General features: G+C 35.7%; 1 protein-coding gene across 1 annotated transcript; it reads left to right on the forward strand.

Moving 5' to 3' along the window:
- Positions 1 to 5,181: 5,181 nt before the first annotated feature.
- On the forward strand, positions 5,182 to 8,811 carry LOC123541143 (uncharacterized). Its single transcript, XM_045326548.2, has 3 exons — positions 5,182 to 6,361; positions 7,453 to 7,713; positions 8,397 to 8,811. Exons 1-3 carry the CDS (start codon positions 6,067 to 6,069, stop codon positions 8,615 to 8,617), a joined length of 777 nt encoding a protein of 258 aa, XP_045182483.2. The 5' UTR covers positions 5,182 to 6,066; the 3' UTR covers positions 8,618 to 8,811.
- The last annotated feature ends 5,842 nt before the right edge of the window (positions 8,812 to 14,653 follow it).

Here is a 14,653-nt window from a genome sequence, read left to right on the forward strand (position 1 = left end):
AGAATGCTTGTCTGGATGAAATCTAGATAAAGTTCGAATATGGGTCATCTGGAGTCAAAAACTAGGTCACCTAGTCAAATCAAAGAAAAACCTTCTGTATGCAATAGGGACTGCATTTTACACTGGATATTCGTCAAATTTAGTAAGAATGGTTGTTTTGATGAAATCTAGGTCCAATTCGAATATGGGTAATCTGAGGTAAAAAACTAGGTCTCTAGGTCAGATCAAAGAAAAACCTTGTGTATGCTATAGGGACTGCATTTTACACTGGGTCTTCATGAAATTTGATCAGAAATCCAGGTCAAGTTCGAATATGGATCAACTGGGGTCAGAAACTGTTCACACGGTCAAATCAAAGAAAAACCTTGCATATGCGATAGAGGCAGTATTTTTGAATTGATCTTCATGAAATTTGGTCAAAATGATTGAATATGGATTATTTGGGGCCAAATCTACATCACTAGGTCAAATCAAAGAAAAACCTTGTGTCTGAAATAGGGACTGCATTTTCTACCGGATCTTCGTGATATTTTGATTTAATGCTGGTCTGGATGAAATTTAGATCAAGTTCGAATATGGGTCATCTGGGGTCAAATAAAAAAGCCTTGTGTACACAGTAGGGGCTGCATTTTACATTGGATATTCATAAAATTTAGTCAGACAAATCTAGATCAAGTTCGAATATGGGTAATCTGGGGTCAAAAACTAGGTCGCTAGGTCAAATCAAAGAAAAACCTTGTGTATGTAATAGCGACTGCATTTTACACTGCATCTTCATGAAATTTGATCAGAATGTTTGTCTGGATGAAATCCAGGTCAAGTTAGAATATGGGTCAAAAACTAGGTAAATCGGTCAAATCAAAGAAAACATTGTGTATGCAATCATGAGGGGCTGCATTTTACCCTACACTGTAAACACTGGATATTCGTAAAATTTAGTCAGAATGGTTGCCTTGATGAAATCTAGGTCAAGTTCAAAAATGGATAATCTGGGGTCAAAAACAAAGTCACCCGGTCAAGTCAATGAAAAACCTTGTGTTTGCAATAGTGGCTGCATTTTTCACTGGATTTTCATGAAATTTGATCAGAATGTTTGTCTTGATGAAATCTAGGTGGAGTACAAATAGGAGTTATCTAGGGCCAAAAACTAGGTCACCCAGCAAAAAAATCAATGAAAAACTGTGAATGCAATAGGGGCTACATTTTAGGCAGGATGTTCATTAAATTTCATATAAATGCTCGCTTTGAGGAAGTTTAATTCAAGTTTACATTTGGGTCATGTTGGGTCAAATCCTAGGTCACATGGTCAAATCAAAGAATAACCTTGTGTATGCAATACGGGCTGCATTTTCAGTGGATGTTCATGAAATATGATCAGAATGTTTGTCTTGATGAAAGCTAGGTCGAGTTCAGATATGGGTCATGTTGGGTAAAAAACTAGGTCACCTGGTCAAATCAAAGAAATACGTTGCCTATGCAAAAGGGGTCGCATTTTTAGCAGGATATTCATTAAATTTGATCAAGCGGTTCTCAGGTGAGCGACCTTGGACGATTTTGTCCTCTTGTTAATTCTCGTAAAATATATTTTTTCAGTTTTGTTTTAACCGCCCTAATGGCGGCAGATGGCTCAAAGCATTGCATGTTCTACCGTACTATGCCGTACGACTGGATACATAAACTATACTCAAAAAGTTTTCTCCCTTTAAAATGAATGTCATTTGTAAAGAAATAAAAAATAAATTTCTGAAAACACGTTACACCTAGTAATGTGAAATTTCAGCACTGGGATGTTGTTAGTCTGGCTACCGACTAGTTAATCTTTTTAATTGTTTTCATTCGTTGTGCTAATATATTCACGCCGATCTTTCTTCGCTCTAATCCAATTTTTGGAGAAGAAAAGAGACATAATTATACAAAATTTGAATAGCCTCAGGAGTTATCTCCTATGAACAAAACATGGACAGACTAGGACGTTATTGGACATGCATCAAAACGAAAATTGAATGGTGAATTTATATAGGTGCTGAACTGTCTAAAACTGTGGCCCTTTAAATTATGCATTCCTCTGGCATTCAATGTATATGCCAGTAAATAGACACATGCTCATGTTTTGTATGCAGTTCAGTTTTTCATTTGAAACAACCCTTTCTATGATTTGTTTGAGTTGTTTTTCTCAAAATATTGGGATAACCGTTAAAAGCTTCGAAATCGGAAACCTTTATCGGTAATATGAATAAATTATAGGGCCGTCAAGAAAATATCCACGATAATAATGTTTGAAAACTTGAACAAAATAATGTAAATTCTGTTAGCATTTGGATAATCCATGCATTTGAAAGATTGATCATTTTGACATTTTTATGGCAGAATTGTTAAGAACAATTAGTTATCTCTGTGTAGATAATTTAAGAGTCATTTCCCCGGAGAATAAAGAAAACGTGTCACCTGAACATTTAAGGAAATGATGTAGGAAATAGTCATTAATGACAAAAGAACTTTGGCTTATCGAAAACTATAAGGGACAAGGCAGTAGCTATTCATTATGAAAACTAGTCCGTTCTCTCAGCGAAAATCAGCATTATCTCGATATACTAGAAAAAATCGGAAATACTTTCCTAATGGGCTTAGGCAGTTTAAAAAGGTGTCTTGCACAATATTGTACTATAACAAAGGATGGTCTCGTAGGCTGGGCATTGCACAAGGTCATGAATTATGTTACCATAGTTTTAGCTTGACAAGCGTTCTGATATAAAAATATAAAAAGATATAAATTCTGATATGAAATTAATTTCTTGTAACACCAAAGATGTTTATTAACAAAACGACTGCCGGAACTGTATTTTTCTCAAACAAAGCCATACAGGTTTGTTCAAGTCAGACTGCGCTGAATGAAATTAACGATACAACTAGGAATTCATTCTACTGTGCCAATAAGATCCGTTTCCCCCAATGAGCAAATCAGAATCAACACCTAAAATATTTTTTTTATTATTCCTATAATCTTGTATTGTTTCTAAAAATAAATTACAACCCAAAAATGTTTTATTATTATTATTATTATTCCTATATTCTCTCTTATAGTTTCTAATAATGATATGTCAAATGAAAGTCTAGCTCAAACAATGGTTCTGTTTTAGGACCTGTACTTTTCTTACTTTTTATAAACGACTTAGCTCTTTTCATAAATAATTGTGATATAGATATGTTTGTTGCTGACGGCACAACGATACACACTGATGACATGTAGTTGTCGAAACAAATCTACAAAGTAGTGCATACGGTATAAGATTTGCTAATAAAATTAATTATTGTTGACTAGATTAATATCAATTATGTATAAAAAAAATATATATATAAGGAACCTATATATTCAGCAGCCGACTGCTAAAGATACTGACAGCGAAACAAAGAATGAGCCTACATTTTCAACAGCCGACTCTGCTACCGATACTTGCGGCGAAACAAAATGAACCTTCATATTCAGCAGCCAACTCGGCCACCGATGCTGACAGCAAATCAGAGAATAAATCTACACATTCAGCAGCCAACTCAGCCACCGAATCGGCACCGATGTTGACAGCGAATCAAAGAATAAGCCTATATATTCATCAGCTGACTGTAACACCGATACTTACAGTGAAACAGAATGAACCTATAAAACTGGAAACAGTTACTTACAGCGAAACACAGATGAACGCTTTTATTCAGCCTACTCTGCCACCGACACTGACAGCGAAAGATAGAATGAAGCTATATATCCAGCAGCTGATCCCGAAACCTATACTGAAAATAAACACTACACCATTCCAAAAATTTTGTCGGAATGAGGGGGAAATAACGTTAGCCTACTTTAATTTTATAGCTTGTGTAAGTGGAAAATAGTCCTATTTAGAACAGTACTTCTAATAACATGAGGCCGAACCAGCAGAATAAAATATGCATACGGTGTCAAAATCTTAAAAAATACTTAAGAAGAAAAACCTGATTGATCAAATCACGGGAAACAAATAATTATATATTGTTTTGACCTAATGGCCGGTTGCCATTTTGCTTTTGTTTTCTTTATAAAATCGGGAAATTCCTATCCTAGTATTGCGCAGTATAAAAAGCCAAGGTGATCAAGTTGTCGGTAATCGTTAAAAGGAACGTGTTTCGCTTTGAATTCAGGGGTGATATTCATCAAGGTTTACAAGTTGAAATGCTTAAACACATTTTGTCATACACTTGTTTATCTTGTATGGATTTAATGAAACTTGCCGTTACTATTCTATATACTTCAACAAAGGGTTTATATGCAAAGTATTGGGCCATTTCAAAGGAAGCAATTAAGAAATTTAAAATTCATCACAAACGCTATTAATGTATACCTGTAGGCCCATGTCTCCCTTAAACTGATTTGGCTAATTTTCTTTTTAACGTATTAACAATATTTCTCCAAAACCTCTGTTTAACGGACACAGTTATAAACAACGGACAGAGCAACATGAACCTCTTTTTCAATGGACATCATCATTCACCTCTGTTATTCAGGCAGACAAATGTTCAGTTGTTCTCATTTGGAGACTACCTAGCTATACTTAAAAAAGACAAACCTAAGTTTTGGTGCAAATGGGGTCTCCACTTTTAATTTTATTGTTTTTATATCATGGACATGTTCAATTACGGATACATGTCAGAAACATTTGGATATATGATGAAACCTTTAATTATGATGACAATAGATTGCCTAGCCTACATGAGAATTACGGCACAAACAAGTAATAATTTTGATATTATGGTAGAGGGTCGTCTGAATTTTTTTTTGAAGAACGAAAAGATGCTAAAAATTTCTTCAATACGTATCTGGAAAAGTAGTGTGCCCTCCAGTGGCCAACCGAATAATTTGGGTAGACAATCTCACGCAGATCTTTCATGTTTAATAATTTCAAATTGTCTGTGAATAAACGTGTCCACTTCATGTATATAAATATAGGGGGGAAAAGCCACGCCTTCTAGTGGCCACGTCTCAGAAAATTCGGACTAATTTAAGAATTCGAAAAAGGGTCACACATGGAATGTTTGTATGGCATTATTTCAAAATCAAACAACAGTTTCTAACAAGAAGAGTTTTCAAGTTAAACTATATACACATAAGGAAATTTGACCACGCCTCAAAGCGGACATGTTTTATAACGATTCCGAATTTATTTATTTTTTTAAAAAAAGCTTGGTCAAGTGTCATCCAAGGAACATATCTGTGAAATTGTAAAGTCGGACCAGTGGTTTAGGAGGAGACAGTGTTTGAAGACGTTTCCATTTTAGCTTTAGTGGCCACGGTTTTTGCTAGATCGGAGTAGTTTGAATAATCTTGATAAAGTGTTGCACAAGGAACATTTGTGAGTAACCATTTTAACATGTTTGATGTTTATACCGTGGTATATATGGAAAAATGCCATAGCCTTAAAAGTGGCATGCGTCTTGCTAAACTGGAATAGTTTGAACGATTGTGTCATCCAAGAAACATTTATATGATATTATGTCGAAATCGAAGCTACTGTCTCTGAGCATATTTTACCCAAGCGGCTACTCAATAATCAGAAATGTAGCTGTACTAAAGAAACTAGCACCGGAACCATCCACGTAATGACTTATATCAATATATCCAGTTTGTCTTTGCTTTCGATCACATGCCTACACATTATCTCTAAACTTATTTTATTGATATGAACAAAATTTCAACAAAATACTATGTCAGAATAGCGATGGTTTCAAAATGGAGACTTCTCAATTTCAATGAGTTACTTTCACATGATACAAAGACCCGGATGTACTTCTATACCTGGGTGACACCCTCCGTTAACTGACAACAATTGATCTGATCAGCCCGCTCGGCTACATTTTGATTGGCCAAGAAAATACACCGCAAAATACACAACATCTTGTAACCATTCTATTGGTTACGACAATGAATAAAAAGAATCCGAAGAAAACCACTGAACAAAACTTTCCTGATACTAATGTTCGAAAGTTGATATATTGAAAAATGACACTTTAAAATCCTTGACGAGGAAAGGAACTGAAAACAGAATGTTTTATAATTTTGTTTTCCAATGCTTTCTGCTTTTGGTGTGGATGCCGGCTGCAAATGCTAGGATACGCAGATATTCTATGGTTAATTCATCGAGTGTTAGGTACACGAACACTCTTAAACATCATTTAAACACTCCGAGGGTAAAATGTGTTGCACTGTGCGATGACACCGGCGGGTGTTCGTCCGTCAATCATAACTCGATTACGAACAGGTGTGAGCTAACCAGCCATATTCCAAGGGTCCAGGATCCTTCGGAAGTAGATGAACCTGACTGGAGGGTGTATTATCACGGTTTGTAGAAAATTCAATATCAAGTACGATGTTTAATGTCTTGCTTTCTCGACAGCTTGATTATTATAACAGATCATTTCTACGTTAATAATTGAATTTCATTTATTTTCTTGCTTTTTTTTTAGATTTGTAGAGCTCCGAATTCATAGACAGATATAATAAAAAAAAATAATATGGCTAGAGTATTTTTATGTTTGTATTTACATCACGTTTATGTTTATGTATACCGTCTGTAGTTTCAGCAAATATAACTCACTTTGAACAGAAAGTTATAACGGACTACCTGATAAATAATAATAAAAATTGTTGTATTTGTTTATTTGTAAATTGTGATAGTAAATAAGTTGTGTATAAATTTAGAATAAAAAATTATTCAATTTTAGATACTAGACCTTGCATATCATAGAAGCCCGGTCGCTTAGCTCAGTAGTAGAGCGCAGAACTACGGATCGTGGGGTCGTGAGTTCGTTCCTCGGGCGAGGCGTATATATGTTCTCCGTGACGATTTGATAAAAGACCTTGTGTCTGAAATCATTCATCCTCCACCTTTGATTTATGTGAGGAAGTTCTTTGCGGGGAATAGGTTTGTACTGGTACAGAATCCAGGACCACTGGTTAGGTTAACTGCCCGGCATTACATATATATCGGAGATGCTCGAATCCAGCGGCACTGGTTAGGTTAAATGCACGCCGCTACATAACTGAAATGCTCGAATCCAGGGGCACTTGTTAGGTTAACTACCCGCTATTACGTAACTGAAATACTGTTGAAAAATGGCGTTAAACCCAAAACAAAGAAACAAATAAACAAACAATAAATCACTTATTCGGCTAACCTGTATAGACTTACGACTTATGTCAAATATGTTCTTAGCATTTTTTTTTTTTCAATTTATTTAAGGGTCTGCCATCATAAACGGCCCGATCGCTTAGTGGCCTGTGCTTGATATCGGGGAAATTAGATATAAAACCTGTCGTGAGCTGGGCTGGAAACTATTTTTATTTACCCATTCAATTTGATGGGAACTATCTTCAAATACTTTCAATATCAATTCATAGACCTTTATCATAAATAAAGTTTGTATTTACAGATCCCCTTATCCGTGGTGTGAATGCATGGCAAAATTCAACATTCCTTAATGCAACATTCGTTAATGAAACATTCGTCAATGATACCCAAGGTTCACTCAGCGCCGAACTCGCTATAGATGGCAATCGCACAAACACTGCAGTGGAATCAGATTTACCGTGCGCCCGTACCAATGGTAGCTACTCCAACTGGACCATGGAATTTGAGCGTGTTGTAGAAGTTTCTTACGTCACTATCTACTTCAGAAACGACATGGAAAATAGTTAGTATTTAAACTCCCTTCGTACTTTATTCTTGATAGAACTCGTTTTTTTTTTTATATAGAACACGGTATTCAAGGATCTCAAAAAGATCTCAATAACACAATGCAGAAATCTTTGATTCTGGGAAAAGAATGATGACTTTCTAAAACAGTATGTATATTAGAGGCAACAAAGTAGGCGGAAAGACAACAGATTTTCCACATCAGCGATTTATGAATCAATTGATTCTATCTCTGTTCTGCCAGATAACACCAGTTCAAATTTTTCAGTAATTAATCATTATCATTCTAGACACGGTTGATTCTGCCTTTGTGACTCAGTGTAGATCATGAACAGCCTGCACGTCTTTGCAGTCTTATCATGATCTGCACTGTTTGCCATTCAGTCAATATCTTTTTGGTAAGCCCCCTTTAACAGTTAATGGTACTGTCCAAACTGAAAGATGGACGAGTTCATTCTAGAAATTTAGCAGGCAAACCGTTTGCAGGAATAATAGAGCATCAAGGTTATCGCTACGACACATACTGAAATCAACTCTTCTGTTCAGTTACATTAAATTAGATTAAACATAAACTTGTTGATATGATAACAGTACTGTTTCCTAAAATGTGCAATCACAAAATAATAACACTTACTCACATAGATATCGGCATCAAATTTATTTCTATTCTTTTTTTAACAGATCACAGAAACTCCAATTTAAGCTTGTTGGTGTCGGCAACCAGACTAGACTCCGAAAATGGCGTTGGTATGGATTGTGCTACCTACCCTGGGCCCCCGGCATCGCCGGCTTTACCCATAAAGGTCACGTGCACTACAGCTGTACTGGGAAAATTCCTGAAGATCATACATAATAGTGAAGACTATTTGACCCTTTGCGAAGTTGAGGTTTATTCTGTATAAATGTTTAATATGTATTCACTTTTGATAAAAAAGGTCATTGGAGGGAAAAGAAAGTGGGGGAAAATCACAATTAAAAAGATTATAAATTGATATATTTTCATTTTACAAAATGTTTCTGTGATTTTTCAAAGTACGTTCAACTTGACAAAATGGCTTTTTTGTTTTTTTTTGTTTTGTTTTTTGTTGTTGTTTTGGTTTTGCTATACGCGGCCTGTTTTTGTGTGTATATATCATGATATATGTCTGGTGTAATAGAATGTCAGATTTTGACTAACATATTAATAAATGTTTTGAAATTTGATGTGCAATAAATAAAGTTAAAAACTAGTGTCATATACTGAAACAGCGTATATATCTTATGGCACTTTCTGTGTTTAAGAAACGTTGGGGAAAAAAGATACATTTAGTGTACATTTTTTTTTGAAAAATGTGATCCAGCACAAGCATAGCTATATTCTTAGAAATGTAGTTGCAATGTGTTTATTTGTATGTTTGTTTGTTTTTCTTATAATTATTATTGATGATTTTGTATACATTAGTGTACATTTTGCGTGCTGTATTTGGTAATTTATCAACTGAAACAAAAGGGTCATCTTATTTTATACATCGTTCACCAGAGTTTTCATAGCTCAGATGTCTCGGTACCTGGGCATCCATGGACTATTTCTTTGAAATTATTTTTAAAAATCGGACAAACGAGATTTTTCTATTTATAGCTCTGCTGGCGACACTGTTTTCTTGATGAATTGGAGAAATTCTAACAAGCTTGGAAAGCGATCATCAAAGAAACATTTATTTTGTGGAATTGTTTTAAAGTCAGAAGGTCTATGACTTGAATGTTATTCTAAGTTCCCGCTACTTACATAAGTATACTAGTAAGGAAACAAGCGGTCACATTTTTAACGAATCGGATTAATTAAGGCAATTTTGGTTCAGCATCACACGCAAAACACATTTTTGTGATTTTTTTTTTTCAAAATTACGTCTGCATTTTTTATCAAAAAAATCTTAAAATTCTCACTCTAATAAAATACAGGGAAATCCCTTAGCTTTTTGACGAGCGTTACCCAAGGAGCTTCTCTGTGAAATTATTTAAAAATTGGACCTATGGGGGGTTGGAGATTTTTTCTATTTTTTTTTTTTTTAGTTCCGAATGCCATGCTTTTTGAAAAATCAGTCATGGTGTAGGGTTATCTTAGGAACACTTTTATGAAATTACATTAAGCCCAGCAGTTTCAGATATTTTGATATTTAATAATAAGCTTTATGTTGCTATAATTATTTCCAGTATGTGTTATTCTCTTGCTAAGGTTAATGTTGATAAAAAAACATAGAAAACAATCGTTTACTTTCGTCATTTTTGGGGGAAAGTTTACAAAATCAAACCACGTGTTCGGTTTTTAGTCCGTTTTGTTTATGAAATAATAGCTCATTTCGTCTCCTCATTGCAAAAAGTGGAGAAGAGCTGCAGTAGTCCTCTTTATGCACCAAGATGACGATTTTGAGCCGCACCATTGGAAAACCAACATAGTGCATTTGCGACCAGCAAGGATCCATACCAGCCTGCGCATCCGCGAGGTCTGGTCAGGATCTATGTTGTCCGCTTTCAAAGCTTATTACAATTAGAGAAACCGTTGGCGAACAGCATGGATCCTGACCAGACTGCGCTGGTCTGGATCCATGCTGGTCGCAAATGTAGTATGTTGGTTTTCTCATGGTGCGCCAAGATGACGATCTATCTTTGATATCATATCAGTCAAATCAGCACCCAAAGAAAGAAAAGAAAGAGTTTTCCAGCGCTTATGATACCTATATCAGGCTATTAATAATAAATGAGTGTTACGTACATAAATGTCGAGGCACTAACCAATAAATAGTATTTTTTATGAATAAAAAATAACCGACTTGACATCTACTGAATTAATTTGTTATTTTTCATTCTTTATTCATGCTTTAAAAGTCTCGTGCTAAATATGTCATAGTTTCTACGGAAACGATCAGTTAGCTGAAATATATGTAGGAAGCAGTAGATATTTAATGAGACTCTGGCACTTTGCCTAAAAGGATAGCCTTTCATCAAAGAAAAATTAAAAAAGGAAAATGAAGCTGCCGGGAAACGTTTATGCCTTTTTATGCGTTTTATTATTATTATTTTATTTTTAACTCACCTGAGCCAAAGGCTCATGGTGAGCTTTTGTGACCGGTCAATGTTCGTCGTCCGTCGTGCGTCCGTCAACATTTTCTAAAAAAAAATCTTCTTCTTGAAAACCACTGGACAGAATTACACCAAACTTCACAGGAATGATCCTCGGGTGGCACCCTTTCAAAATTGTCCAAAGAATTGAATTCAATTCAGAATCTTCTTGTACAAAACCACATGGCCTAGGGCTTTGATATTTGGTATGTAGCATCATCTAGTGGTCCTCTACCAAGATTGTTCAAATTATCCCCCTAGGGTCAAATAACGCCCCGCCCTTGGGGGTCTCAAGTTTTACATAGACTAATATAGGAAAAAAGTTTAAAAATCTTCTTGTCTGAAACCACATGACTTTGGCCTTTGATATTTTGTTTGTAGCATTGTCTTATAGTCCTCAAATAAAATTGTTCAAATCGTACCCATTGGGTGAAAAGAGGCCCTGCCTTGGGGTTCCCATGTTTTATATAGACTTATATAGGAAAAAACTTTAAATATCTTCTTGTCTGAAACCACACAACCTAGGCTTTTGATATTTGGTATGATGCATTGCCTAGTAGTACTCTACCACAATTGTTCAAATTATGCCCCTGGGGTTAAAAGAGGCCCCGCCCCGGGGTCACTTAATTATTATATGAGTTATATGAAAAAATACTTGAAAAATTATCTGATCCTATTTCCAAGACTGTTTAATAATAATTACCTGATGACCCTAAGTAATACGATGTCACTTGACAGTGACATTGACCTACTGACCTACGTTCTTGTTTTTTAGGATACAGCCTTGAAATTTGGATGACATGTACAGTTTTGCACACCGATCGTAAAACTGAATTGCGTTGACCATGAATGTAACCCACTGACTTTCTTAATATTTTAGCATCAGTTTGACATTTGAATCATGTTGCTCGTATTACTCAGGTGAGCGATCCAGGGTCATCATGACCCTCTTGTTATCTAACGGCCATGTACTTTATTCTAGATTTGTTGCAGTATTAACTGAAAGCTCAGAGGGTCATGTGTTTAAAATGAAAATATGAATGACATTCTTTCCCAGTGGTCTGTTATATCCGTTAGATAAGCTGTAGTTTACAGTTGCTTAGCAATTTATTATGATTGCATTTTCCGAGAAATGTGCTTTAATCTCAGTGCGACAGTATGTGCACCATTATTATAACTTTCGGTTTTATCAGAAATGCCCAAATCAAAACAATATACTTCATACAGTGATATTTGAAAGATGCAGCATGTCTTCCAGATACGGAAAGCATTATTGTCCCCCGCCTTTTTCGAAGAAAAAAGGGGGACAAAATATAGGCTGCGTCCTTCCATCCATCCGTCCATCCGTCCTTCCGTCCTTCACACCTCGTGTCCGGTCCATAACTCCGACATCCATGAAGGCATTTTGAAATTACTTAGCACAAATGTTCCCCATAATGAAACGACGTGTCATGCGCAAGACCTATACCCCTAGCTCCAAGGTCAAGGTCACACTTAGAGGTCAAACGTTAACGGGGTCTGTTTCGTGTCCGGTTCATAACTCTGCCATCGATGAAGGGATTTTAAAATTACTTGGCATGAATGGGATTGACTGGTTAAGAGCAGTTTTCTGGCTCATACGACTGGGCTAGTATTAATTAGCATTTAAAGTCTAAAAGAAAGACAAATATACAACTTCCCATAACTTTGTGTTGGTAGCATCTTTTTACTAATGGAATTTTGCTGTCTTTAGCTGTAAAACGCTGTAAAATGCATAAGGTTCGTTATATATTTATGTATAATGTTTGGTACTTTTTGAATAACAGAGCAAAAAGAAAATTTTACAGCTTTAAATTTGATGAATAGGGACCCTGTAAATTCATGACTTGGGCCCGTTTTCATCGGCGTATTAAGGTAATGGATCCGTAATGACAATCGGCAATTTACGTGACATTACGTAATATCCCGATACTGATTCGGAGTCTTCCGGCTACTAATGTAAATTGTACGAGGAACTTGATGGAGAATTCGCACGGAAATAACCGATATTCCTCACGAGTCCACTACTTTAATCGCTCTCTGTCGTTGTTAAATAAGTTGAAATAGTAATGAAACTTCGTTGGAATGTACATTTTGCAGCTGCAAATGGCGCTGAAAAAGTTCATTAATTTAGCAATACGATTAATAAAGCTACAGCAAATTCAATATTCGTCGTTCTTAAGTCAAAGGTTCAGATCTTAAACGTTAATGCTTACGGCCTTAGGGTCCGTATTCTAAAATGCTTTACGTCTGAAAATTAGACTTGGGAATAAGAAATATTCAGTTTGCTTAACTTTGCTTACAGAAAACATGCGCGGATCCGGAGAGAGAAGGGAGGGGCGTGGGGGGTGTGGATGGGGGTCTGGACCCCCCTGGAAAATCCTAAAAAAGGAAAGAAGAGAAGAAGGAAAGAAAGTGGATTTTCGAAAAGGCAACATAAGGACCGCTTTCAAAGCGTATGTGGCTGCTACTACTTAAGATCCCGGCGTAATTCATATATAAGTTAATTATCTGAAAGAAACAAAGAATTTTACCTTGAAAAAACTTAATATCATTATTTTTCCAAATCTAACAGGCGAGTTCATAAAAATGTGAAGATAAGGGGTATATTGTATATAAAATTGCTGTGAAAAAGGTGTTCTTAAATGCTCCTAAATGCCCCAGAATGCAGGAAATGAAGCGCTGAATTTTAAAAATTTCCAGGTGTGGGGGTATGTTATAATTTGTTTTAATACATTTACTACTTACGAACTAGTTCAAACAGCATTAATGTAATGTTTTGATCGAGACCAGGATTCAGCCTGGTATTCGTGTAAACTGACATTGTGCACCTCTGTTTAAGTTAATGAGAAAGTTATAATAAGTATGCAAGTAACGAAAAATGATGCAGAAATTAGAGGATTAAACAGTTTCCAGTGAAATGTTCGTCAGTGGTGGTCTGCGATTATGACAAGGACACAGATTGAGTTATGTTCGCACATTCAATGTTTCTTTCAAATTTGCAATATTACGAATATAAAAATGAATTTTAAGCCCGTCTCATGAATACATTCTAAAGCTCAAAAATATAGAAATGTAACAAATGAATCCGGTCTACATGACAATGAGCAAACATGAAAATTTTCGATCAATGTAAATGGGACTTTTTTCTAGTTCAAAACGCAAGCAACTATGGTCTATGACCGAGTAACCGAACATCTCTCGTGTGAAAGACAGAGCTGTGTATAAGAGGAAATATGGTAAATTATTATCACATAGATAAAACCCTATAATCGATAATAGCTATATCATATGACAACTTTGATAATTGCTTTACTCATTCATGAGATAAAAAAAAAAAAAACTAAAGGTAAGACTCTTTCTTCTGCTGTTGTTATTTTTATGAATTGTCTCCTACACTAGCTCGTGGAAAGTTGTCAGTTGCCCCGAGTTGTACCAAGATTACTTTACTTGACTAAATTTTTGGAAGTTTCCAAAGAACGAAGACATTGAAAACACTTCTTAAGTTCATAACTTATATTGCCTTATTATCCCCCGCCGATGAAATCGGGAGGGGGGTATTGAAATGGCGTTGTCCGTCCGTCAGTCAGTCCGTCAGTCCGTCCGTCCGCAGCCATTTCTCAGTAACTACCTGGTAGAATTTCATGAAACTTGAAATAAACATGAACCAACATACTGCGATGATGCCCGTCAAGTTTTGTTTTGGATTGGTCAATTTCCCTTAGAGTTATTGCCCTTGATTTAATGAAAAATGTCCGTCCGCAGCCATTTCTCAGTAACTAGCAGGTAGAGTTTCATCAAACTTGAAAAAGACATGAACCAAG

Source organism: Mercenaria mercenaria, chromosome 16, assembly GCF_021730395.1.
Source record: "Mercenaria mercenaria strain notata chromosome 16, MADL_Memer_1, whole genome shotgun sequence".
Lineage (NCBI taxonomy): Eukaryota > Metazoa > Mollusca > Bivalvia > Venerida > Veneridae > Mercenaria > Mercenaria mercenaria.

Coding starts and splice junctions, on each gene's coding strand:
- LOC123541143 (XM_045326548.2), top strand. CDS start 6,067: ATGTTTTATAATTTTGTTTTCCAATGCTTTCTGCTTTTGGTGTGGATG. Junction 6,362..7,452: donor CTGGAGGGTGTATTATCACG/GTTTGTAGAAAA, acceptor TTGTATTTACAG/ATCCCCTTATCCGTGGTGTG. Junction 7,714..8,396: donor CAGAAACGACATGGAAAATA/GTTAGTATTTAA, acceptor TTTTTTTAACAG/ATCACAGAAACTCCAATTTA.